Source organism: Micromys minutus (assembly GCF_963924665.1).
Source record: "Micromys minutus genome assembly, chromosome: 31".
In the NCBI taxonomy this organism is placed as follows: Eukaryota; Metazoa; Chordata; class Mammalia; order Rodentia; family Muridae; genus Micromys; species Micromys minutus.
This window is the reverse complement of record NC_137966.1, coordinates 26229485-26256067: the sequence shown is the minus strand read 5'-3', so window position 1 is coordinate 26256067 and position 26583 is coordinate 26229485. Positions and strand designations below refer to the sequence as shown.

The 26583-nt window shown below is 45.5% G+C and overlaps 2 protein-coding genes across 3 annotated transcripts in view; one reads left to right on the top strand and one right to left on the bottom strand.

Annotated features, from left to right (window-relative positions):
- Window positions 1-3550: 3550 nt before the first annotated feature.
- PLA2G10 (phospholipase A2 group X) lies at window positions 3551-14144 on the top strand (the record flags this gene model as incomplete). The annotated part of the gene is made up of 4 exons (XM_080908075.1): window positions 3551-3605; window positions 5876-6026; window positions 6342-6448; window positions 14002-14144. 4 exons carry the CDS (start codon window positions 3551-3553, stop codon window positions 14142-14144), a joined length of 456 nt encoding a protein of 151 aa, XP_080764201.1.
- The window catches only part of BFAR (bifunctional apoptosis regulator), a 43318-nt gene continuing 28049 nt past the window's right edge, over window positions 11315-26583 (bottom strand). Inside the window, exon 8 of one of the 2 annotated variants that reach the window (XM_080908073.1) lies at window positions 11315-11656. In XM_080908073.1, coding sequence (XP_080764199.1) covers window positions 11413-11656 — 244 coding nt within the window. In that variant the 3' untranslated portion in view covers window positions 11315-11412. Of the gene's footprint in view, window positions 11657-22781; window positions 25975-26583 lie in introns of those variants that run through there. The other variant, XM_080908074.1, reaches the window with a different exon arrangement.

Here is a 26583-nt window from a genome sequence, read left to right as displayed (position 1 = left end):
CACTCACAAAGTTATATCCTATATAGAGACATACATACAAACATATAGCTCATTTTTTAACTTTTAAAAATATTGTTAAACTGGGACCAGCAGTTCTGAGGCAGAAGGAATAATATACCTAGGTCCCTTTCACCCCATTTTATTGGTCAAATGACCCAACTTCCAGCCGGCTTGGTGAAATGATCAATATCCTCAATGATAAGAAATACAAGCTGCCCAGCTGCCCAAACACTGGGGAGGTCAGTGTGTGTGTGTGTGTGTGTGTGTGTGTGTGTGTGTACTCACGTATCCCAGGCTAGCTTCTTAACTCAATATGTAACCAAGACCTGAACTTCTGTTCTTCCAGCAGCAAACTTCAGAGTGCTGGGATTATAACACACACCATTCAGTTCAGCTGTTTGTGTTCTCCATTAATTCTTCCTTCCCTGCCAATATCCAGCTGCTACAACCCCCCCCCCCCATTTTCACGTGTGCACATATGCACACTTTGTTGCTTTTCCAACACTATGGCTCTCTACCATTAAGCTGTATCTCCAGCTTTGCAACCTTTATAATCAGAAAGTAAGTTTCATTTGCGCACACCTAAATCAAATACTTCCTAGAGGAATCTGAATGCCTAGGTTGTCCACTAGGAGCGGCCTGTACCACTGCTCCAGGAATTTCTCTTCCTTTGGTGTCTTGGCTCCATGGCTGTTCCACATTCCCGCTTATCTGGAAACGTCATCTCTTACCTGGCTTGGAGAGTTTTCTGTGAGACCTGAGGGAAAGGAATTGCAAGATTTCCATCCCTAACCTTGTGTTCACCACCAGGGCTTTAACTAGATTAATCCGCTTCACTCTCTGAGGTATTTTACACTGGACAACCCTCAACCAGTACAAGGGAGGAGCCTAGAGCTCCTTCCATTTATTCTCTGAGTGGGCACTTAGGATACAGTTTCTAGACGAATCCCTAGAAGGTCTTGTTTACATGAGCTGTGCTCACTCAGACACAGAAACTTGATCTTGCATTTCTGCCTTCCTCTTTGCTTTATCCTCTACTCCTGGATATACTTTACAAGTGATCTACCTGTTCCAGCATCCTGGGCCCAGGCTCATACCCTGCAACCAAAATCCTTCCCTATCCTGTCATTGTCCTGCTCACATCTTCATGGCTCTTACGTCTTCATCCCATCCCTGCAGTCTGCAGACACTTCTGAGGACCTGCCCTTGAAGACATGGTGGCCTGTCCATGCTAGGGACACCATGAATGAATAACAGAGGACTGAGTCAGGGTTCTTCTCTTTCCTCCAGCCTCAAACATACTTAGCAGCAAGCACAACCACTGAAGGGCATCTCCAGCGCTCTCTCTCTCTCTCTCTCTCTCTCTCTCTCTCTCTCTCTCTCTCTCCATCTCTCTCTCTCTCTCTCTCTCTCTCTCTCTCTCTCTCTCTCTCTCCATCTCTCTCTCTCTCTCTCTCTCTCTCTCTCTCTCTCTCAATCTCTCTCTCTCTCTCTCTCTCTCTCCCTCAATATCTCTCTCTCTCTCTCTCTCTCTCTCTCTCTCTCTCTCCTTTTTCTTTTTTAGCCTCCTTACCCCTGGTTTGAGAAAGGACGTCAATTGCTCAGGCTGACCTTGAGTTCACTCTGTGGCTTGGAGTTTGACCTCCCTTGGACTGCACTTGAACTTGTCATCCTCCTCTCTCAGCTTCCCAAGCAGCTGACAGAGGTGGGGAATGTGGCCCATGTGCCTGTGGAGGGAGGTGGTTCTCTACTTCCAGCATATAACTTCTGGAATCAGATTCAGGTCCTAAGGCACTGCAGCAAGTGCCTTAGGCACTGAGACATTTTGCTGGCCCTCAGCTTTCTCAGACAAGCTTTAACTCAGTAGCTCAGGCTGGCTTAGAACTCACTATATAGTCTAGTCTGGCCTCAAACTCACAACAATCTTTCTACCTCAGCCTTCCAAGAGCTCAGTGTGTTTTCCATAGAGCAGATTTACAGAAAAGTAAGAAAGAACTCCCGTGGGAGGGGCTCCAAGAGCAGAGCCCTCTGCATGATGAGTCTAGAGGAGCTTCACGTCACCCATGAAGAGCCTTGTCCTTCTGGTTTTTATCTGTCAATTAAGTGTCCTAGTATCTTCCAGGACCTCCTGGAACTCACTAAGTAGACCAGGCTGGCCTCAAACTTAAGAGATCCATCTGCTTCTGGCTCCCAAGTGCTGGGATTAAGGCCTGGACCACCACCCAATAGGTTCCCCTGCTTTTAATACTTAACATTTAAAAACATATTTTAGTGTATACGTATGAACGTGACGCATGGGAGGGCACAGAACAAGTACAGAGGTCCAAGGAATAATTTCTCTCCTTCCCTCTTTACATGGGCTACATGGGTCTTGGATCAAATTTAGGTCTTTAGACTTGCGTGGCTCTCTCTGAGACATCTCAGTGTCTCTCTGTGGGTTGGGGACCTAGGCTCACAACCTGTGTCTGTGCCGTGAACCTTCAAGCCAGGGAAACCCAATTTCACCTTGTTATTTACTTAAAAATTTTACTTGCTGTTGTTGGAGATCCTTGTTACCTTTACTAGAATGTGTCCATGAGGTAGGGGCTATTTCCCACTAGAATGTGTCCATGAGGTAGGGGCTATTTCTCACTAGAATGTGTCCATGAGGTAGGGGGCTATCTCCCAGGGTTCTACTCAGGTCAGGCATGAAATCCAAACAAAAAAATTGGTCCTATGTGAATAGTATTAGCCTCTGGGGCAAAAACAATGTGTCCAGTTATCATGCCTTTTCGGTATGTGGCATCTGTTGAGTATGGCTCCTTACTTACACATCTTTCACAGAAGAACCATAACCATCAACAAATGGGAAGCCCGAGACGGACCTGAACGGAATAGATACTCCGGCTTGAGGAAGGTGTGGCGTCTGCCCGCTCCATTCCAGCCCCTATGTCGTCAGCGCCCCTCCCCCACCTCTCCGAGGTCTAGCTCGTAGTATAGCTCAGGCTGGTTCAGAGCTCCTCAGGCCCTTCTGCCCCAGCTTTCTAGTCCATGCTCCAGCTCTTTTTACTAGAAATGGCTGCCTGACTTTGGGCAACCTTTGACTACCTCAGTTTCTCGCTTGGTGGTGGTATTAGTGAGGAGAACTGTAGAGTGTTAATTGTGATGCCTCACAGGAGCACAGTTACCAGAGACGTAAAAAGTTAAGGTAAATTAGCATAGCCCCGGGGTAAATTAGCATACTCTACCCCTCCACCCCCCACCCCCGCATTTTAACAGCAATGTCGGCAGCGTCTTTATACTCTGTGGAGGCATCCCCAGACCTGATCCCCTTTTGGCTTCAGCATTTCATTTGGTGTCTGGATTACTTTTTGGAACTAATCTGCAGAAGTCAGGGACAGACACTCCCCAAGGCTCCAGGTGACCACTCCTGCTTGACTCCGCCCCACGGAAAGAAGGTGAGGTAGGGGGCGGGGCTGCTGGTGGGGGTCGGCAGAAGTATACTGGCCCTTCTGGCCAGTCCCACACCTGTCACGCTCCTATGTGTGGACCACCTCTGTGACGGGCAATAATGCTGCTGCTACTGCTGCTGTTGTCGCTGGGACCTGGACCCTGTCTCAGCGAAGGTAAGTGAGGACTGGCCTCATCCAGCCTATCCTCCCTATTTTTTCTCACAGCCCCAACTCAACAGCCCCTTCCAGCACCCGGAAGCCTTATAATCCCCAGTCTCTTCTTCAGATGCCCACACATCCATCTTCCCAGACATTCGGGAGGCATGTCTCGGATTCCTTCCAGGGCCCTCCACTCAGGCATTTCATTCAGGAACTCAGAAGGGGAGAGGAATTGGTATCAGAGTCCTCCCTTCATGAACCCCATAGTTACTGCAGTCCTCTCCAGCAGCCTGAAGCTACTAGCCCCTGATCCTGAGTCCTGTGAACTGGCTATCACTTCTCTTGCTTGTGGGGTGTGAGGTAAGACTTCCAGACAAGACCCCATGGATGGGAGGAACAGGGACAGAAATTCAACTCGAGTAGTAGGAGAGGGTGAGGAGACCCCCTTTTTAGAAAGGTTGCTCTTGGTGACTGGCTTGTCCTAGAGTACAGTGAGACACACAGGTACAGAGCCAGATCTGGCCTTACCTGGTACAGAGGTGCATCTGTGAAGCTTCTGCTCCTGGCCAGGCTCACCCACATCTACATCCCAGAGGCCACAGTGGCTCGAAGCAGCGCTTGCTGGGTAGTGCAGCTCGAGGATGCCTAGGACGACCCACACTGGGCGTATGCCCTGGGCTTTTACAATGCCCTGTGGGTGCTGGCACTGCCATTGGAGGTTGCCCACAGGTAGACAGAGCAAATAGACCCCAGCTTGACCTGCTCCACCTATGTTGGCACAAAGGGAGTGTTTTCTTTGGTTCCAAACTTAGCGCTGCTGTGTGTCTCTTACCTGGCCCTTTATGGGCTGGTTTAGCCTCTGTAAGAGCAGAGAGTGGCTGTGAAGGGGGGAGGTGAGAAAGGGGGAGTTCTACCGGAGGTTTTAGGGTACACAGTTGGGAGTGGTTAGGTTAGGTGTGTCTCACCGGGACTTGGTGGCTCCTGAGGTCAACACACCTTTCCTGGAAGGCTTTCTGTGTGCCAGAGCTACTTGAGTCAGAGATCTGTTCTGGAAGAGCACCCAAGCTAGAAGGGCACCCCATAAACGGGCAGCAGGGAGCAGGCTGAAGAAAAGGCAGGGGCAGTAGCATGATGGCCTGACTGGAGGGAAAGCTGGGTTCTGGGGAGGTAGGAAGGCTTGGGAACCCAGCTTGAGACCTCCACTGGGGCTTGGGGTACACTGGAGTTGGGAGCTGTACCTAAAATCCATGGGAACCATGGGAGGCTCAAGGCTGTTAGAAGAGGGCAGACTTACCATCCAGAAAGGAAAGTGTAGTCCAGGCTGGCCTCTTACTATCTAGCCAAGGATAAGCGTCACTTCTGATCTTCCTGCCACAAGCTCCCAAGTGCTGGGATTACAGGCATGGGCTACCGTGTCTTCTTCATTTGATGCTGGGGATGGAACTCAGTGCATGCCTGCCATCTGGGCTAGAGCCCCAGATTCTCTAAACGGACCAGATCTCTCTGATCTTCTGTTCTGAACCACCTCTAGAAACCTCCTTCCAACCTCTAGAGTGAAAGTTTTTCCATTGAGAGAAAACATGACTCTATTTGAGTTTAGTGTAGAGCCTTCAAATAAGTTATTGTGATGGAGACATGATCTAAGTGGACAGCCCAGGGCGAGGCTGCACTTTCACTGCCCTCCATCCTGGAGTGGGGTGAAGAGGATAGTGTGGGTACATACATCAGCAAACAGACTTGGGAGTCTGTCCAGCTCTGCCTACCATCCTGCAGTCCCCTCCCTTGCACACAGGCGAGGAAGCAGCGGTGTGTGGGTCGGAGCCTTAGCTCCAGTACTGTGGACTGTGGGAGTGTGAAGGCTGTTTTTTTTCCAGGCCTCTTTTTTGATTTTTCAAATGCAGGCCTTAATTTACACACCTTTAGTCCCAGCACTCAGGAGGCTGAGGCAGGTGGATCTCTGAGTTTGAGGCCAGCCTGGTCTACAGAACATATTCAAGGACAGCCAGGACTACACAGAGAAACCCTGTCTTAAAAAAGTTAAAAAAAAAAAAAAAGACCTGGATTGCAACTGAGTTTGTATTGCGCAAGGTGCTTTATTCTGTGACTTGATCCCGCCTCATCCTGCTAATGAAGGCACAGTACCGACCTGTAATTTCTCCAAGGTCACCTAGAAGTGAGATCAAACCCTGTCAAGTTGCTACATCTAGGTCTTTCTCAGGTCAGTGCCTCGCACCAGGGACAGGAGAGTTCTGACCTTGAACCTGTGAACTTTGTTTACCCCTCAGCAACCAGGAGGTCACATGTGTTCAAGCGTGGACTCCTGGAACTAGCGGGGACCTTGGATTGTGTTGGTCCCCGCTCACCAATGGCTTACATGAACTATGGCTGCTTTTGTGGCCTTGGTGGTCACGGAGAACCACGAGATGCCATTGACTGGTGAGTGTGCACTGGGCCCAGAGTAGCAAAGGTCTCCCAGGTCCCAGGACAGCCAAGGGCTGTAAGAAAAACCTCAAACTGAAGTCCCAGGGTAGCTGGGGCTCAGAGTTACAAGGAGGCAGGCAGGGGTAGACTGGCAAGGTCAGGGAGCCATGTGCAGCTGCTACAACTTTTCTCCAGGACTGGGACTGTGAGGGATAGCAGTCCGTCAGGGACACTAGCTCCTTGAGAATCTTTGTCAGCCCTGGTCAGATGGCAAGGCCGGCAGAATCCCCTCCTTCACACAGCTAGTGGTGTGCCCACTCTCACGTCCAGGTGCTGCCGTCGCCATGACTGCTGCTACTCTAGGGCTCAGGATGCCGGCTGCAGCCCCAAGTTAGAGCGCTACTCATGGAAGTGCATGGACCGTCGCATCCTGTGCGGTGAGTGCCCCACACATGTGACTTCCCCCAAGTGTCCACTGCCTATAGCTCTCCACATACCACAGGAGAGTGTCATCGAACCCTTGCAGCACACATACGCATCTGCACCTTCAGTGTCTGGACCGAAAGGAGAGAAACGATACGAGGTGTGAACAACCCGAAGGTCCATCAGGACAGGATTGAGCAGATGAGCTCATGGTACATCTAAACTGTAGACTATGCTCCAACCTGGACAAACGCTGAGGTAGAATCATTTGAGAGCCTGTCTCAGACAAAGTAACAACAAAACCAGCCAACTGAGCAAACAAACAAAAAGAAAATTCAATTAAAAAAATGTCAGATGTAGAGTTGGTGAGGCTATGTGATTTTGTCCATTATCTTCCGGAGCTGAGGGGAGAGGCACGTCCTTTCCTCGTGTCTACTGACCTAAAGCCGCTCCTTCCTTCCTCCAGCTCCAGCCTGAGAAGACTTAGGATCGGTGCTCCACCCAGCCTGGAAGTAAGGTGTTTACCTTTAGGACGACTAGGCAATTAGGGATGTCACTAATGGCAGAGAACTTGTCCAGTTGTGGGAGCCCTGGGTGCCAATTCTAAGGCTTAATGGTGCCCTTCCATTTTTAGTTTTCTTTCAAATAATTTAAAATACAGAACTGACTTTTTAAATACTTAGAGTGAGTGATCAGACTGACAAACTGTGGGTAGGAATACAGTGGGGGCAGAGACTCAGTTCTCTGAGGAGCTGCAAACCAAGTAGGTGCCTGGCTCCTCCCTCTTTTTCTTTTTCTCTTTTTGACAGGATAGACCTGGGCCTCAAACATGCTAAACAAGTGCTCTCCACTGAACCACATGGCCCTAGCTCTCTCCTTTTTTTAAGTGAGAACACAATAAAAATTTCATTCCTTTATAATACTATTACTATATAAATATATTAAATTATAATTGTTAGTATATTAAATCATATATTTATTATTGTTATTCTTCCCATTATGAGTGTGCTGTCTGTGGGTATGTGCACCTGACTTCCGTGCTCGCATCGAATTCCCTTGTAGCTTAGAGCCACTCCAGTGTGGGTCTGGGAACCAGACCATCCTGTCTCCCTTCCCATTTCCTCCCTCCAAATCCTCTCTCATGTACCCCCAGGCGCATCTTTTCTCTTTCAAAGTGTAAGCAAGCTAGCAAGATGGCTTAAGATACAAAGACACTTGCTGCCAGACTAATGGGCCGAGTTCGACCCCCAGGACCCACACAGCAGGAGGGAAGAGACTAGGGAGCCGTCCTGACCTCCTGTGTGTATTGTGTGCTCACAAATAAATGTGAGTCATCGAGTTGTGCAGCTTCGCCGATACCCGTGATTTCTTCTCTCATGCACTCTTCTTTTTACATTTTTGATTGCTATTTTGGGCTTTGGCAGAGCCCACTTGAGGTTTACTGATTAAAACATGAGGCCTTTTGCTGAGGCGGACTCTCAGCTAAGATCTACTTCCCCACCACTGCCATTTACCGCCCTGCTTCCTTCCCAACAAGCTTCTGTCTTCTTTTGCCTGCTCTCTCAGTTCTCACCTTCAGGCCTCTCCTAGTTCTGCTCCAGCTCTTTGTTCTCTAAGAAGCCACACTCTAGTCTGAGCCAATCAGCAGCAAGACAGCTTGGATCCATGTCTTTGGGTTGCCCTTTGGCCAAGGATGAGGGCTGACTGCCTTCCAGGCAGCTTGCTTTTTAACGTAATCTGAGAAAATCATCTTTTGATGGGTCATTAAAGAAACAATACCAAATATTCTGCCAGCACTTGGCTCTGTGCCAGCACTGCAGTTAACAATTGAAAATACGGGGACACACCCACAAACCATTTAATACAAAGTATGGGGAAGGTATCCATCCTTACAGAGTGCTTTTTCTTCTTCGTCTTCTCTTCCCTCTCCCTCTAACTCTCCCCCTCTCCTCCACTTACCTCTGCCTCCCAATTGCTGCTGTTAAAGGTATGCACCACCACTGCCTGGATGATGTTTTGGTTGATTTTTAAGACCGGGTCTCACATAGCCCAGGCTGGCCTTGAACCTTTCTTCTGCCTGTCTTTTCTTCCAAGGTTCTGGATCATAGGTATTTCATCCCCTTGGACTATATAGGAGGATTTCTGGTGCTTAGATAAAAGCCAGCACTTATCAGGAACTGTAAAACAGTTTTTCTGTCCACCAAAAAAAAAAAAAAAAAAAAAAAAAAAAAAAAAAAAAAGTCATTTCTCTTACCTGTGGCAAAAGAGATATATGGCTCTCCATTGACATATACACATGGGAGATACAAGCTGTATATCTCAAAGGTGTATATCCAAGCCCATATAGCTTCCAGGCTTCTGCAGTCCCTATTCGAAGCACCCACTGTGAATTTCAAAGCTCTCACCTAGAATCCTGGCTCCTCTCACCTCCTTTCCTACCCAGAACTCCCAGGCCTGCCTGCTCTGCTGGTCTCCCAGTAGCTACTCACCCTTCCTTCCTGTTCCTCTCTCTCTCCCTCTCTCTCTCTCCCTCCCTCCCTCCCTCCCTCCCTCTCCCTCCCTCCCTCCCTCCCTCCCTCCCTCCCTCTCTCTCCCTCCCTCCCTCCCTTCCTCCCTCCCTCCCTCCCTCTCCCTCTCTCCCTCCCTCCCTCCCTCCCTCCCTCCCTCTCTCTCCCTCCCTCCCTCCCTCTCCCTCTCTCCCCCTCCCTCCTTCCCTCCCTCCCTCCCTCCCTCCCTCCCTCCCCCTCTCCCTTTCTCTCTCTCTCTCTCTCTCTCTCTCTCTCTCTCTCTCTCTCTCTCTCTAGTCTCTCTTGCAGATAGGCGTGTCACATCCAGTTTAGGGATTTTTGTTTTCTTATTCTCTTCTCTGGACTTTTACACATGCCTCTGGCTATTTGCTTTCTCATCCACAACAAAACCCTTCCCCCCATGGAACGGCCATTATGACAGTTGCCTTTTTGCTGTGGTGAGAGTTGTTTGTTTTGGATTCTCAACCCTTTTTGTAGCTCTGCCTTCCTTTCTGTGGGCTGTCCTCCTTTCTGTCCTCCCTTCAGAATAATGCCCTTTAAACACAAGTTTCTCATTTACTGACATCCTACCTAGTCAGATATTTTGATGCTTTAAGTAGCATCCATTGAGAGCCAGGCAGTGCCAACTACACACCTTTACTCTCAGCACTTGGAAGGCAGAGGCAGATCCTGAGTTCAAGGCCAGTCTGGTCTATAGTGTGAGTTCCAAGACAGGGTTACAAGGAGAAATCGTGTCTGAAAAGAACAACATGAAAAGAATCCATTGAGAAAACACAGCACTGCAGAGGTTTACCTGTTTGTTTTCTTTTATTTCTTCTAACTAGAGATTTATGGCAGTGGCCCACTTTGAGTTAACTTCATACAAACAGTGGGGGAGGTCTGGCTTCATTTTTTTGGCATATTGTTATGCAGCTGTCTCAAGACTGTTAAAGAGAACATTCCTTCTCTTTAGGCTGCATTAGCACCTTTGTTGAAAATCAGTTGACCCTCGTGACTGATGGTTGCATCACACTAAGGTGACAACTCCTTTGGGCTTCAGTTTCCTTACCTGAAAGTTGAGTGTTTAGGTGAAGAAAAAAAAAGCTTGGAAAAGTTAAACGATTGAGGTGTGTGTTTTCCCCCTTCCTCTCTCACCCTATGTCTCTCCACTAAAACCCCAGCTTCTAGAGACTGCTCTGAAGGCAGAAGGAGCAGGAGTGACTTGGGAGGTCACCTTCGGCTGCACTGCTCTTGGTCCTGGCCCCCTAGAAGGAAGGCAGAGCTGGTTGTATAAAGTTGGGGTGAGCCAGATGACTCAGTAGAGAAAGGTGTTTGCTGCCAAGCCTGATGACCTGAGTTTGATCCCTGAGACCCACATAGTAAAAGGATAAACCAAAAGATGCTGTGGTGTGTGTACCCCTGCCCTTCCTCACCAAAGAAACTGAACTCTTCAAAATCAGAATAAATAAATAGAAAACGTTGTTTTAAAGAGTGCAGTTGAATCACTGTGGAGACATTACAACCCTCCACTCTCCCCCTCCCCACCTTTATTTATTTCTTTTTTTGTGACAGTCTTTCTATGTAGTCCTGGATGTATTGGATTTTGCTATATACCAAGCTGGCCTTGAACTCACAGACCTCTGCTTCCCGAATGCTGGAATTAAATGCATGCATCACCCTTGCCATGGCCTATGACTATGACTGTGCACCAGGCACCATCTTAGTTAATCATCTTTCTTTGAGATAAAGCCTCATATGTCCCAAGCTGACCTCAAGCACACTATGTAGTCAAGGATGACACTAAACTTGTGATCCTCCTGCCTCTACTTCTGGACAGCTATGACTATGGTAGTGCCCGTAATGGAATACTTGCAAAGCAAGTATTGTACTCCAACTGAACCTGCACCCCTTTCATTTTGTGTTGGGGGAGTGGAGGCCCAGGAGTGAGAAGTGACTTGTCCCTGAACTGTAGCATGAGCAACGAAGCTTTGTGGGGAACACATCTGACGGCTTCCCTGCCCTCCCTTCAATGTGCATGTTCTCAATAACACGCGTGTGAAATGGTATTCATGGAATGTTCGATGCTGTTTGCTGGTGGAGCCTGTGTTTGTTTTCAGAGCTCTTTTCCCTGAGGAAAGATCCAAGGTCTCTGCTATGCATTTTCAACAAAAATATTCTGTTAGTCTTCTTAGAGATATTCTGAGCATAGTTGTTTATTTAATTATAGGTTTGGCCTATTTTCCATTTATGGGCCTGACAAATATATTTAAAAATTTTAGCCTATAATAATATTTACTAGCAGGCTTTAATTTTAAGTATAACCCATGGAAGCTATTTTCCCTCTTCCATTATATATTATTTATTTATTTTTGAGATAATAGTCTCACACCATAGCCCAGGCTGGCCTGACCTTTTCAAACTTCTGGCTCAGTCTCTTGATTGCTGGGATCCCAAGTATGTGCCAGCAAGTCTCACTCCTGAGTCTTCATCCTTCCTGAACAGTGAGCTTCCTTGGTTCTCAGGCCAGGGGAGGGACTGACTGGGCTGAAATCCTGGTGACTCCTTTTCCCCTTCAGGGGAATCATGAGACACAGCTGTGGCCTGCAGGATGTGTTTCCTTCCGCCCAGCCTGATGGCCTGGGTTTATTCCCCAGGACACACATGGTCACAGGAGAGAACTGATTCCTTCCAGTTGTCCTCTGACCTCCATAATCACTGTGACACACATGGACAAACGCAAAAGATAAATGAAAATGAAACAATTTTAAACTTTCTGTGAGCACTGAAGTGACGTAGGGACCTGGCTTACTCTTACAACATTGTCCCTCCCTCGCTCTTCCCCCTCCCCGCCCCTGTCTTTCTTTCCTTGTGTGTATGCATGCACATGCATATGTGATAGAGAAATCAGTTCCTTCCACCATGCGAGATCTGGAATCAAGGTTTCCAGGCTTGGCAGCAAGTGCGTGATACCCAGAGAAGACAGAAGAGGGCATCTACAGAGTCAGAGACTCTTCTGAGCCAGTGGGTGCTGGGAATCAAAGCCAGGTCCATTGTAAGAAAAAGTGCTCTTAACCTCTGAGCCATCTCTCCAGCACATATATATTAGAAAAGGCAGAAGTATCATATCTGCTGTAACATGGACATAGTAAACTTTAAACACGATGCAAAGTGGCTGTAACCAGGTTCAACAGGTCGCGTGACTCCATTTGTATGAGAGAGTCAATCTCTGCAGACACGAGAGCCACTCAAGATTAGCAGTGAGAACATGAGCAATGGCTATTTAAGTACACAGTGTCTTTGTGGTAATAGAAATGTAAATTAACATTGTTAATGCACTTCAACAAATTTGCTTAATTAATTACTTAATATTGAATAAATAAGCTAAGTGTCTTAAAGTGGCTGTTGCTGCGATGAGACACCATGACCAAAGCAACTTGGGGAGAAAAGCATTTATTTATTTTTATTAAATATTATATATATATATATATATATATATATATATATATATATAAAATTTTGTATATATACACTGTAGCTGTCTTCAGACACACCAGAAGAGGAATCAGATCCCATTACAGATGTTTGTGAGCCACCATGTGGTTGCTGGGAATTGAACTCAGGACCTCTGGAAGAGCAGTCAGTGCTCTTAACCACTGAGCCATCTCTCCAGCCCAGGAAAGGGTTTATTCAGCTTATACTTCCAAATCACTGCTCACCACTGAAGGAAGTCAAGACAGGAACTCAAACAGGGCAGGAACCTGGAGGCAGGAGCTGATGCAGAGGCCATGGAGGAGTGCTGCTTTTTTACTGGCTTTTTCTCTATGGTTTGCTCAGCCTGCTTTCTTATAGAACCCAGAACCACCTGCTCAGGGATGACACCACCCATCCGTCACTAATTAGGAAAGTGCCCTACAGGCTTGCTTACAGCCTGCTCTTATGGAGGCATTTTCTCAATTGAGGCTACTTCCCCTCTGATGACTCTTAACTTGTATCAAGTTGATATAGAAATAGCCATTGAGAAATAATCCTTTTGCAGTGCTGGGGGTTGAGCCTAGTGCCTCATGCATCTTAGGTGAGTACTACTGAGTTGCATCTCTCAAAGTAACAGGGTACCTCCCTCCTTTTTCTGAAATCATCTTGCTATTTGGGCATGGCTGGCCTGGACTTGCCCTGTAGAACACGTTCCCAAGCTCTCAGTAGTTCACCATGATACAGCTGAGTTTCATGGCAGTCGGGGTGTCGTGATGGAGAGACATGGGAGACAGGCAGGGAGGGAGGAAGGGACAGGGGACTATGCAATCTTCAGAGGCAAGCTCCCAGTGGTTGCTTCCTCCAGCTGTGTCCCATTTTATGAGTCAGGGTCTCATGTAACCCATGCTAGTTTCAAATTGCTAGGTAGTCAGGGATCACATTGAATGTCAGATCCTTCTGCCTCTAACCCCTACTTGCTGGGGGGTCACATGAATGTGACATGATGCCAGTTTATTTGGTGCTAGAGCTAGATCCCAGGGTTTTGTGCATGCTAAGCAGTTATTCTACCAACTCAGGTGCATCCCCAACTCTGGGATGGGCACTGTGACAGCCTATCTCACCCGGGGTGTGTAATTACCATGTGAAGTGGAGAATGATCTTATCCTGTTTGTTTACTTCTTACTTTGTTTTGTTGGCAGGAATGGAACCCAGGGTTTCCTCAGCTGTTTCTGTTTAATATAAGGGACAGAGAAAGTCACAAAACTCAGAGCAAGAACTGTGAACTGAGGCCTGCTGGTTGCCAGGCACCCAGTCTTACTTGAATGATTCCTAAGTGAACTAGTATAATGTTGACAGAGAAGACAAAAGCTTGCATGGACTCTCTATTTGGCATGTCAAGTCCCTTTCTTGTAGAAGCTGGCTGCTACTGCTGCCTCCTCCAGTCTTGTCCAGGGTGGGCTATTGGAAAGCTATCAAGTGTCACATAAATGCAAACTATAACTTGTCCTGCCTCCAGCTAACACTCCCCGCATTTATTCTCATGTGCCTCTGAGTCTCTGCTCTAACCTCAGTTTCCCCACTTCTTCCAGGACCAGCAGAGAACAAATGCCAAGAACTCCTGTGCAGGTGTGATAAAGAGCTCGCATACTGCCTGGCAGGGACTGAGTACCACCTAAAATACCTCTTCTTCCCCTCGATTTTATGTGAGAAGGACTCACCCAAGTGCGACTGATAGGCTGAAATGTCCCTTTGCACATGGAAATGATGTGCTTTCTGTAATGAACAACAGCATCAATTTGTGCCGGAGCCCCTGGAGGCCAAGTGATGGAGCCTGTGTTTGCTTTCTTCCTCCATTCAGGAACCCAGGACTATAAGCCTGTGCAGCTGCCATTTTGATGAAGGTTGGAAATCCTGGGACTGTTTTATACAACAACAACTGTGTTGGGCTTGGAATAATTTTTGAAGTTCAACCTTTATGAAAAGCTGAACTATCTTCTAACCTGCTGCAGAGGGTTGGTGGTCAAATGTGGATGAACACCTGCTTAGGCTTGGTTGTGGCAATAACATTGCCACATGACACATCTAAGAATTGTTAGTGTAATAAAAAATGTTCCCTACCTGTCTCCATCTGTAGAAGGTAAATTTTATTTCCTGGAAGCCGGGTGTGGTGGCATACAACTGGAGTGTTCTGCTGGGGAGGCTGAGGTTGAAAGATCAGCTGAGCCCAGGAGTCTGGCACCAGCGTGGGCAGAAGAGAAGACACTTTCTAAAAGAAATAGGAAATTCTTTCCTGAGCTAGTGGTACTGCTGTGTGTCAAAACATTTGGAAAGCATGTTTAAGGTCCTGAGTTAGATTCCCAACATTTTAAGAAAAAAATATTAAAAATTAAGAAAAAATATAAAGAACAACAGATCAAACACTAAAAAGTGAAATCACAGGCCAGAAAAATGGCTCAGTGGTTAACAGTGCTTCCTGCTCTTCCAGGGACCTGAGTGCACTCTCCAGCCTGCACAGTGTTTATCTCAACTGCTTTTGCTCTGGTTTCAGAGAATTTGAGACATCTGGCTTCTGCAAGTACTTATCTGCACATGCTCACTTGCACAAGTACGTTCGCCTGTGCACGCACACACACACACACACACACACACACACACACACCACAATTAAAACCACAATTAAAAATAAAAGAAGGAGGCACTTGCTGTTTTCCTGCTTGTCCCCACTCTAGGTGACAAGTCCATTCTGTCACTGGCATTAGAGTTTACTTAAGATTCTGGCACACACTGAAGACCAGCTGAGACATTCAGTCTCGTGGACGGAATTCTTGGACCTTCCATGCATAGGCAGCCATTGTCTGATTAGCTGGACCACATTTTGTAAGTCATTCTACTAAAATTATCTTTCTAGGGCTGGAGAGATGGCTCAGTGGTTAAGAGCACTGACTTCTCTCCCAGAGGTCCCGAGTTCAATTCCCACAACCATCTGTGATGGGATCTGATGCCCTCTTCTGGTGTGTCTAAAGACAGCAACAGTGTACTCATATAAATAAAATAAATAATTATTTTAAAAATCCCCTTTCTATATATATAGAGAATTCTGTTACTCAAGGAAACACTGACTAATACAGATTTTGGTTCCAGAAGTGTTTCTAGAACAACAGAAGTATAAGGATGAATCTTTTTGAAGTATTTGGAATAGACTTCAATTCACCAACATGTACTGAAGCCTTTGCACTTACCGAAGCCCATGGTATAAACTATATTACAAACTTAAGATAAACACATTTGATTATCATGATTCACCAACAGTGAGTGGCAATGGATTTGATGTCCTAGTATATGAAACTTTTGAGAGTTTGTGTAAAAATTAGGAAAATGATGATACTGGTTGTTCCTAGCATCTCTGGAAAAACTGAAAAAGGAAAGGGATGAGCTCTTTGGTAAAATTAACCAACGTCTAGCATTTCAAAAATACAGTGAAGGGCAATGCTGAACTTGGTGATAAAACTGACTGGCTCCAGATGTACATCAACAATCTAAAGTTAACTGTACCCTGGAATAAAATCTTCTTTAGAGCAGCCTACATTGCAGATAATCACACCAAAGCCCTCATCATAAGGTTGACTAAATTACAAGGAAAATGCAAGTTCCAGCTTTGGAGGGTGTCAGTGGTTAAGGGGACTCCTTTAATGTGGGATGGGGACATGTGGGAGGAGCCTATTGAACTTTGAACTTTCAGATACACAAGAGTTCATCTCACCTGAAAAAAAAAGTCTATGAGGTATGGAGGCACATGCTTTTAATCCCAGCACTTATGAGGCAAGGCAGACAGATCTCTAATTTTGAGGCTAGCTTAGTTTACACAGAGAAATCTTGTCTCAAAAAACAAAACAACAACAAAAAAAAAAGCTTTTCCACCCTCAGCAGACAATGAACTTGTCTACCCCTGAAATATTGTTCTTTCTGTCTTTGAGGAAATAAATCATTATCTTCCAAACCAGCTGTGACTTTCTCTGAAGGAGATGCCAGCCAAGACAATATTAATGTCCTTGTGGGCCTATAGATTTATGTTAAGGTGACATATGATTGGACATGAGAGAGATGGGCGGCAAAATTTCGAGGAGCTGAAGTGGAGGCAGGAGGTAGAGAGGAGATTCAGAAGAAATATCAAGATGGAGCTTGAGAAGGGTGATCTAGATCCAGGTGGACTTAACTGGCATCAGATAGATATGAATATTTTAAGGGATTCTATAGGTCTTTTATCTCATATAGAAATGCAGTTTGTATCTTTGTCCAGTGGATGTAATCTTACTGTGTAGAGGGTTTGTGGATTGAGAATTTAATATATAAACCTGCTTGAAAAGCTTCTGGGCTTTGGAGTCATGTTTGTGCCGGGCAATGGAGAAACGGAACATGAGGGGGCGGTGGTATCCACCTGGGACAGAAGCTACAGACAGGGGCTGTGGAGTGAACTGAGCTTGAGTTCTTAGAGGTGGCCTGGAGTGCCAAGTGGTGTGGGGACCGCAGGTGTGCACTTGGCTCCACTCTAGAGGGTGTCCTTGGAGTGAGGGTGTGGGGTCAATGAAAGGTTAAGCCATCCATTTAATATTTACTGCAACGAGGGCCCACCAATAGTTTCTCTAGACCTGGAACCAAACTTAGGGCAAAGCAGGCTCCTAGAAGGGAGGCAGAAAGTATAGTCTATGAGGTGTGCTATAGTATTAGTCTAATGAATTTGCTAATTAATTCAAGCAGAAGTCTGGGGAATGTATGTGGGAATGGATTTTAAGGGTGTGGGATAGTAGAAGGAACATAAAACTAGATCAGACCAAGATCATTGATATCTGAGTGGAGATTCTAGATTTAATATGGAAGTTTGCACATTAAAAAAAAAAGGTGTCAAATGTTTGTATAAATGGTTGGGTAAAGTATTTGTCAAGAGATGGCCTACTATTGGAGTTGGAAATGCCTGGTATCTCCTGGCTTAGTGATGATGAAGGAAATTGCAATGCTATAGTGGATACTCTGTGTAAAACCTAATCCTCCACAATGGGAAGGCTCAGAAGACATGCCCTTCACGAGTCCTTTAAGAGGCAAAGTAGTGAGAGAGGCACCAGCAAATATGAAGAGCTTTATTGTTGTCCTTTTCCTTGTGGGTTGAAGATGGTGCTGCTCAGTTGGATGAGTAGAATGGGTTTAATTGGGCCCAAAGTAGCAGGGGCCGGGTGGCAGCGTGATTTATAGGTGCATAATGCTGTTAGGTAGTTATCATTGGCAGCATAGACAAAGCAATGCTCATAATGACTTGACCCATAATGGTTAGCAGAGGCAAAATGCACTTAATGGGGGATGACTCATATGAACATCTAGTGCTACCTAATTACTCATGGTGTTTCCAGGCATAAAGTAGATACAAAGCCTACTGAATTTTTATTTGATTTGTAGGAGCCTAAAATTCTCAAACTAATGAAAGAAAGGCTACACTGCATTATAGCAAAAGGAAATCTCAGTCTATGAATCAATTTCCAGATTTGAGCCAGATGGCAGACCCAGATTTTCCTAAGGAAGGACTCTGCTATCAAATATTTTACTGTTAGTCTTTCTCCAGCCCTTCCCTAGAGGGACCTGGGCCTTTTACAGGGGAAACTCAACAATGGAGAAAAAAGAAACAATGAAACAGTTGGGAAGGCTGGATGCTGGTTCTGAACCAACACTGATTCCAGGAGACCTCCAAAAGCACGCGGCCTTCCCATTAAAGCAGGAGCTTCTGGAGGTCAAGAGGTTAAGGGCTGACATCTGACACACAAAGGTTCAGATTCCTGAACTCATTCCCAGTCCCTGATGTACAGCAGTGATAGATACACTTGGAACTTAGTAGATTTAGACCTTGAGCTCAGTGATCTCCTTGCCTTAGTTTCCTAAGATTCATAGCCTCTATGCCTCAAGATCAGGATCAAAGGTGGGCCTCCCAATTCTGAATTGTGGTTCATTCCGGATATTCAACTTGACAACCAGAAATAGCCACTACAGTCACCAAGTGACCAGGAGACCTGAGCTGGCCATCATGAGCTGTATGCTTCTGACCCAATAAGTCATGATGCAGGACATGTACAGCAGCAATCTCATCAGATGGAAGTGGTATATACAGGATTATGCCCGGGCAGGTCCTGAAGACACAAGCAAGTTACATGCAGAAGCTGCCTGTTTAGATGGTTTCTGTAATTGTAGTGGAATAGTTATATTATGTTTAGATGCTATGTTATATATTTCATTTGAAAATTAAACACAACATAAAAAGATATAATTGTGTGTTAACTTGACAAGATTGTATTGGCTAGTTTTAGTTGTTACCTGGATTTACCTAAAACCCAAGATTGAAAGGCACACACCTGTGAGAAATCTGCTTAATTCAAAGCAGGCAAATCCACTTTTAATCCAGACCTTTGAGGTGGAAAGACACATATCATTACCTGGGATCTTGAGGAGGGCTCATACGACAGGAAGACGCCTTTAACCTGAGCCACGTCTTCTGCTGGAAAGCCATCTAAGGACTTGAAAGATGGAGCTCTTGCTCTTTGCCTGCTTGCTCTCCCTTTTCAAGCAAGTCCACTCATTCTCTGGCTTTAGAGACAACTTTTTTCGGGATTCTAGGTTATATTGAGACATCCAGCTCATCCAGCTAGACTGAACAACTGTTCACAGCTGTTCATTGTTGGATTACCTATACTGCAGCCTGTAAGTCATTTCAGTAAATCTTCTTTCTATATAGAGGATATCTGCTGCTCTTTTAGAGGATTTAAGACCATTTAGGGTCTTAAAGCCCATGCCCACATCTATTCTAAGGCCACACATACTTGGAAAAAGGTCACACTGCTAAATAGTGCCACTCCCTGGGCCAGGCATATACCAAACATCACACTGCACTCTCTGCCCTCACAGGCTTGTTCAAACTTAGGAGTCTATGGAGGCCATGATGTAAAATACATTTAGTCCAATTTTCAGAGTCCCCATAGTCTATAACAGTCTCAACAATGCTGAAAGTCCAAAGTTCAAAGTCTTTTCTGAGATCCATCCATCACTTAACTGTAATCCCCAAAACAAGACAGGAAATCAGCTGGGAAAACTCAAAACATCCCCATGTCTGGTGTCAGCACAGTCTTCAGATTTCCACTCCTTTTTCATCTTTGTTGACTGCAACAAACTTCTTTCTCCTGGGCTGGTTCCACTCCGTTAGCAGCTTTCCTCAGCAGGTTTCCCACGGCTCTGTCATCTTTAACATCTTTGAATCTTCAAGGCAACTTTAATGTTACAGCTTCTTTCAATGTCTGGGATCCACACATGATCTTCTGGGCTCCTTCAAAGGGCTGGTGTCACTTCTCCAGCTCTGCCCTCTGTAGCACTCCACTGCCGCTGCTGTTCATCATTGGTCATCATCCAATGGTACTGGCATCTCCAATACATTAGTGTCTTCTACTGCAACTAGGCTTCACCAATACAGCCTCAACTCCTTTGTATGATCCCTTCAGTCCTGGGCCATCAACTGTAACTGAGGCTGTACCTTCACCTTCCATGGCCTCTCACAGTACTGGCCAAGCCTCAGCTGCTCTTTATGACCCCTTCATACCTTTAAAAGCAGTACTACCTGGGTGACTCTTACACATTAGCAAACACAGCTGCAGCACAAGGTACAACCTTGGCTACCTCTGGAACACAGCTTCCTTGTGCTCTCAGAAAACAACTCCCAGAAGATTTCAAGTGATGTTGCTTGCAGGAGCTGGAACAACCCCCCCACCCACCCACCCACCCACACACACACACAAACACACACCTCCCATTACTAACTTTCTGTTTTCCAACTTCCTCTCTGCCTAAACTTGGCTGTCCTGGGATGAACTTACTCCACAGACAGACTTTGAACTCAGAGATCTTCATGCCCACCTCCTAAATACTGGGATTATAGGTGTGGTTCACAAAACCTAGATTTAAGTTTTTCTTCACCTAGAATTTGCTCTGTTGTAGGTTGGCCTTGAACTCATAGATCTGCTTGTGTCTGCCTCCTGGGATTAAAGGACCTAAATTTAGCTGGATAAAATCTTGCCCTAAGGTCACCTTAATTCAATTTAATATCCTTGAACACCAGATTCAGCTCTATCTCACTCCTGGTGTCCCTTTAGTACTCAAAGTATGTGGAGAGCTTTTGAGGCTGCTTGGCAAGAATTTGACATTGGGCCAGAACTGTGGGAAGCCACCACATTCGCCATTACAAGATGGTGCCCAGCCCAAAGGGAGGTTGGCCAGTTTTGAGATAAACAACCTAAGTGCGCATGCACATATGCCTGTTTTGCTGACTCATGCTGACTCATTCTCTAGTCCTGAGTATGCTAATTAGGGCAGACAGAATGCACCAATCAGGTGGCGACACATTCCTCCTAAGCATATATAAGGGGGGTTGATTTCTGGGCTTGGGGTCTTTCGCAACTGCAATCAAACCCTCAATAAACGCCTGTAGAAGGATCCTGTTGTGGCGCATCTTCCTTGCTGGCGAGATAGGCGATCGCTACACAGAATAAACAAGTAGGGCTACTTCCGGCAGGAATTTGACATAGGGCCAGGACAGGGAAGTAAGCTCAGGCAGGAATCTGATTTTAGGCTAGAACAAAGAAAGTAGGCTTCAGGCAAGAATATGACTTTGGGATAGGAAAGGGAAGTAAGCTCAGATATCGATAAGCCTGTAGAAACAGTAATGTAGGACTTTGTTTATTGCCTCGCTTGTTCCTTGACTATTTGTGTTTATTGTCTGGCTTGTTCCCCTAACCTAGAACTGACCTCATTACTTCCATATAATTAAAAAGGTATAAAAGCAGACTAGGAAAAAATAAATCTGCCTCAGCCTCAGAACTGGCTGGGGTGATGCTACAATGTTGTCTAATTGTCTTTTTTCTTTTTCATCCTCACTCCTGCACACTGACTGACTGAGTTGGCTGGTCAGATGGCCCCTCAACACTGGGCTCCAGTAAGTGGGACACAGTGACAGACACCGTGGGAAAGGAAGCACGCAGAGGAAAATTTGGGCCAGTGTTGAATAAACCCTGTAAGAATGGGGCTTGGGAAAGGCCTTTTGTACATATGCTTAAAAATAGGCTAGAGGATCGAAAATAAGTCAGAAACAAAGTACCCAGTTTCTGATTTTTATAGGAGAAATCTGTCCTTGGTTCCCTGAGGAAGCTACAGTAACTTTGCAGATATGGGAGGAAGTAGGAGAAGGAATAAAAGGGCACTGTACCACACATGGTCCAGAAAAATTCCCATAGAGGCTTTTAGCTTTTGGACCTTAGTTAGAGATACTTTAGACCCTAGACATAGAAGAGAACGGGTTTGAGAAAAGCAGTCCTCCCCAGCTATCAGGCGATGCTTTGGTGAAAGAGAAGGAAAATGAACTGTTTCAGAGCTCTCCTAGGGACAGAGGAGGTCAGGAGACGTCTTGCCTCTTTTCTGGCTTCTGGAGGAATTTCTAGTTCTGGTCCCTTTGTTGGGACATCATGTAGTTCTTCCCCGTCTGTCTATTGTCTGTCTAGTCCCAATCTGTTCATGTCTGTCAGTTTGTGTCTGTATTTTTATTTCGTTTCTTACATGTTATTCTGCGTTTCATGTTCAAGAGAAAAAAAAAACAGTTAAAACTTTATCTGCTGGTTGTTCACCCCTGGATTTAGTTTTAATTCATCCTAATCCCCCTGACAATTAACTGATGAGGGATGAATAGCTTTGCAGAAAGTAGAGGAAGCTTAGTTAATAACAGATGTATTATTCAGATTATGATCAATTGTTGGCTGTTTGTGCCCACAGAAGTTCTTTGGCAAAAGAGGCTATTAATGTGGGTTCATCTTTGTGTCTCAAAGTAAAGTTTTAACACCCTATTACAAAGTTGTTGCTGTGTTAATAGAGAATTGTAAGACAGAATCACAGAAATATTTTGGGAAAGAACCTGATGAAATATTCCTTATCCCAAACAGTAATTAAATTGGTTATTGCAGAATATTGATATTTGGCTTGTTGCATGTGCAAACATTTTAGGCAAAATTGATAACCATTATCTAAAAGACAAGTTGTTACAATTTCCCTCTATGCATGCTTTTGTATTCTCTGTAAATTTATGCTTGCAGCCCATAGAAAATGCACTTACTGTATTTACAGAAGGCTCATCGAACGAGAGGCAGCATATGTAGCTGGATCACCTGTTTATTCTCTTGAGTCCTCCCCCCACTCCCCCAACCCCCCCTTCAGCACAAATAATCAAACTATGTGTTTAATTTGTATACTAATAGCCAATATATAGCTCATGGTTTACCATTGCTTGAAATTATTCCTTTTAGATACTGCTAATTCTTAAATTTTGCAATTGTTTATGCAAATACAACTTAAGAGAATGTACTGTTCCTAACTTTATAGGACATTTAAGAGCTCAGACTGGACTGCCTGGACCCCTTAGTGAGGGAAATGCCACAGCAGATGTGTATACCAGGCAGACCATAGGCCTTACACAGGAACAGTTAGCCAAACAATCTCATTCTTTATATCACCAAAATAGTAACAGCTTGAGACAACAATTTGGTATTTCTAGAGAATGAAACCTCTTCACAGTTCAAATGACCCTCAGCACCAGTCTTCCATATTCCCACTTAAAGCATTCCATGGTTTTCCAAATCCAAAGTTCCAAAATCCACATTCTTCCAAGCAAAAGCGTGGCCAGGCCTACCACAGCAATTCCCCAGTCCATGGTACCAACTTCTGTCTTAGTTAAGAGTTTCCATTGCTGTGAACAGACACCATGACTAAGGCACCTCGTATAAGACAACATTTAGTTGGGGCTGGCTTACAGGTCCAGAGGCTCAGTCATTGTCATCAAGACAGGGGCTGAGAGTTCTGAAGGCTGCTAGCAGAATACTGGTTTCCAGGTAGTTAGGATGAGGATCTTAAAGCCCATGCCCACAGTGACACACCTACCGCAACAAAGGCCACACCTTATAGTGCCACTCCCTTGGCCAAGCATATGCAAACTATCACAAGAAATAAAATAAAATACATAAATAAAAAACCTGAATTGCAATTTCTATAATCCAAAGTATTATCAGCACTTGTACACTTCCCTCAGCTTAGGACATGCAGTTGAGACTGTGCTTGACGACTTTCAGTCTTTTCTTATCATTAATGTAAAATCTTGGAAAACTGACTCTTGGAAGCAGTTTTAGGTCAGGCATGTGGCTCAGTGGCCGGACACTTGACTACCACAGATGAACAGTGTTTCGCATCTAAGCACTGACAACTTTTGGATTCTAAAAGTTCTAGCTCTTGTCATTTCCTGTTTCTGTTAATTCTTTCTTAGGATCTGTGTAAAGATATCCCACTTTGGGTAAGGGGATATCTCTAAGATAATAGAGTGTTTGCTTTCTATGCATAAAGCCTAGAACCAAGTAAAACTGGGTGTGGTTGCATGCACCTGTAATTCCAGAATTCTGAAGACCTGAGGATCAAGAAACTTGGGCTATATGAGGCTCAGATCTGGAGAAGTGCCATTTTCCAGGGTCTGAACATTTCACATAAATAGCTCCTGGATCTGAGCATGCCCACTCTTAACGGAAGCTAGAGTGCCAGCCCATCTGACTGCTTTATGCCCAATCTCCTCTTTTCCTGGGCGTTCCTACTCATCTTTGAGGTACGGAGTTGGTACACATGGGGTCAGTGTGGAAGGCTGTAGGTGGGAGTGGGGTATTGGGAGGCTGGCTACACTGTCTAGCCTGGGCACTCCTGAACTCATGACTGCCACTACCAGTGCAGGGACCTTTGTCAGCCAACCCGTCTCCTCATGGGAAGAAGAGCAGGGGTCTCTGGGAATATAAATACTACAGTATGCCTGAGCCACAGAGCCACTGTCTTATGCAGACAAAGTCAGGTGGCCCTGAGTTTCTGTGAGAAAACTGGAAAAGATCAACCCTCTTCCTTCCTGTAGAAATCTCTAAGCAGCATCCTGGGTCAACATCCCACAGAGCTGGAAACTCAGTGTGACTAGATTGTAACACATCAAGCAATGTAGGTTTTCCCTTGCATTTCCTTAGCAATCAGATTTCTCTATAAAGGTTGTATGTATTAAAATCTTTAATTTTTATTTCAAGTAATTTTCCAAACTTTCGATGCAAAGTTTAAGTGAGATCTTCACTCTGAGATACAAAGGGTTAATGAGTTACCAAGTCTGCCCGTCTCTCTCCTTCCGTCTCTCTCTCTCACACACTCCCCACACTCTCTCATATACACACACATTGGATGCAAGCCTATTTCAGCCAGGCCAAGGCTGATGAGCTCACACTACATCTGCTGTGTGCACTACAGCTACACATTCGGCTTACTTCATACTTATGTTGGCAGCACGTGGCATAATTATATTTGCTTTTATACTAAAGAACAGGACAATAAAGATTATCCATTATACAGTATGAGGGCAGCTTACAAAATGTTTCCTTCAACAGTCTACACATTTATTGTACAGATTAAATTATTGAGAACAAAACACCAAGCGGGGCTCAGTCACCTAAGACAGCCTGATGGGCATTCCATTCAACTCCCTGCTCACAGAAAGGACTCAATTTCCAGGGGTCACAACAGGAAACACCGCTAGTCATCGCTATCTCAGCCTCTCGTTTTCTCTGGGTTTATTCTGGAACCCACCAACTCTTCAGTACAAAACTGTGATTGGATTCTAGGTCTCTCTTTATTTTGTATGTGCACCTATCTATGTCTATGACAAAACATGACCCACGGGACAGAACTGGCCCAACAAGCCTGCTTTGGGAGCCTGTCAGTCAGTGAGGTTCAGGCTACTGACCAAAATAGCCTTTCCATCTTTTTTTCTTTTTGTTTTATTTTGATTAGATTTTTTTGGGAGACAGAGTTTCTCTATGTAGCCCTGGCTGTCTTGGAACTCACGCTGTAGACGACTCTCGTCTTGAACTAAAAATCATCTATCTCTGCTTTCCAAGTGCTCAGATTCGAGGTGTGCACTACTACACCAAGTGTATATTGGCCTTTTGACAGCATGTCACCCTAAATTGTGTCCAAGACTTCCACTTCTGTTGGCCATAGTAGCCTGAGCCTCTCAAGTGCCTGTAAGACTGGCTGGGTGTTGACCACAGAGTCCAGCCTGACGCGGAGCAGTCAGCTGGCATGGTGCCAGAGTCAGAGGACGAGGGACCTGGTTGAAGCCTTGACACAGAAGCAGCACCTTGCTTTACCAGGGGTAGAAACAAGTCCCTTGTCTCTTTGAATGTCACAGCTTGGAAGCCAGGTAAATTCACGGGCTCTCTCAGGGCCTTGCTGCTGATCATAACACTTGGGTTTCCAGCCGTCGGACTTCCTTGACCACCAGATCAATGTTAATAATTGGGTTGAAGTACAGAGCCCAGTAAAATAAACAGTTGCAGACAAACTGAGGAATGAGCGGCCAGAACATGGCCATAAAAAGTCCCTGCGTCGATACTTTCCAGAAGTGGCTCCACATCCTCTGGGGCACCGTCCTGAAAAGAAGGAAGAGTGGTGGAGGGCGGGCTTGGGTAGCTGGGCGCTGAGGAGATGCTCACCTCACCAGTCTCCAGCTCCAAGCTCAGGTCCTCTAAAGACGCTCTCTGGGCACTGTTCCAGCTGCTTTGTCATCCCTTTCTTTTCCTTTCTTTCTCTATGTAGCTCCAGATGTCCTGGAACTCTAGACCAGGCTGGCCTCAAAGGCATGAGCCACCACAACCTGGCAACGGCACTTTTCCTGGAGACAAACTCATAGCTCAAGCTTGGCTGAAACTTGCTATGAAACTTAAAATTTCCATCTGTCTGCTTCAGTCCCTGCCCTGACCTCCCTGGATGAACCACAGTCAGCTGAAGTAAATCCTTTCTTCCACCAACTAATTTTTTTTCCCAAAAAAGTTTCTATGTTTAACAGAAACTGGCTGTTAAACATAGAACCTGGCTGTCCTGAAACTCAATTTGTAGACCAGGTTGGCCATGAAGTCCCAGGTATCTGCCTGTTTCTGCCTCCTAATTCTGACATCCCAGTGCTGGGATTAACAAAGTGCACCACCACACCAGCTAAGTTGACTTTGATCTCAGTTTTATCACAGCATTAGAAACCTAAG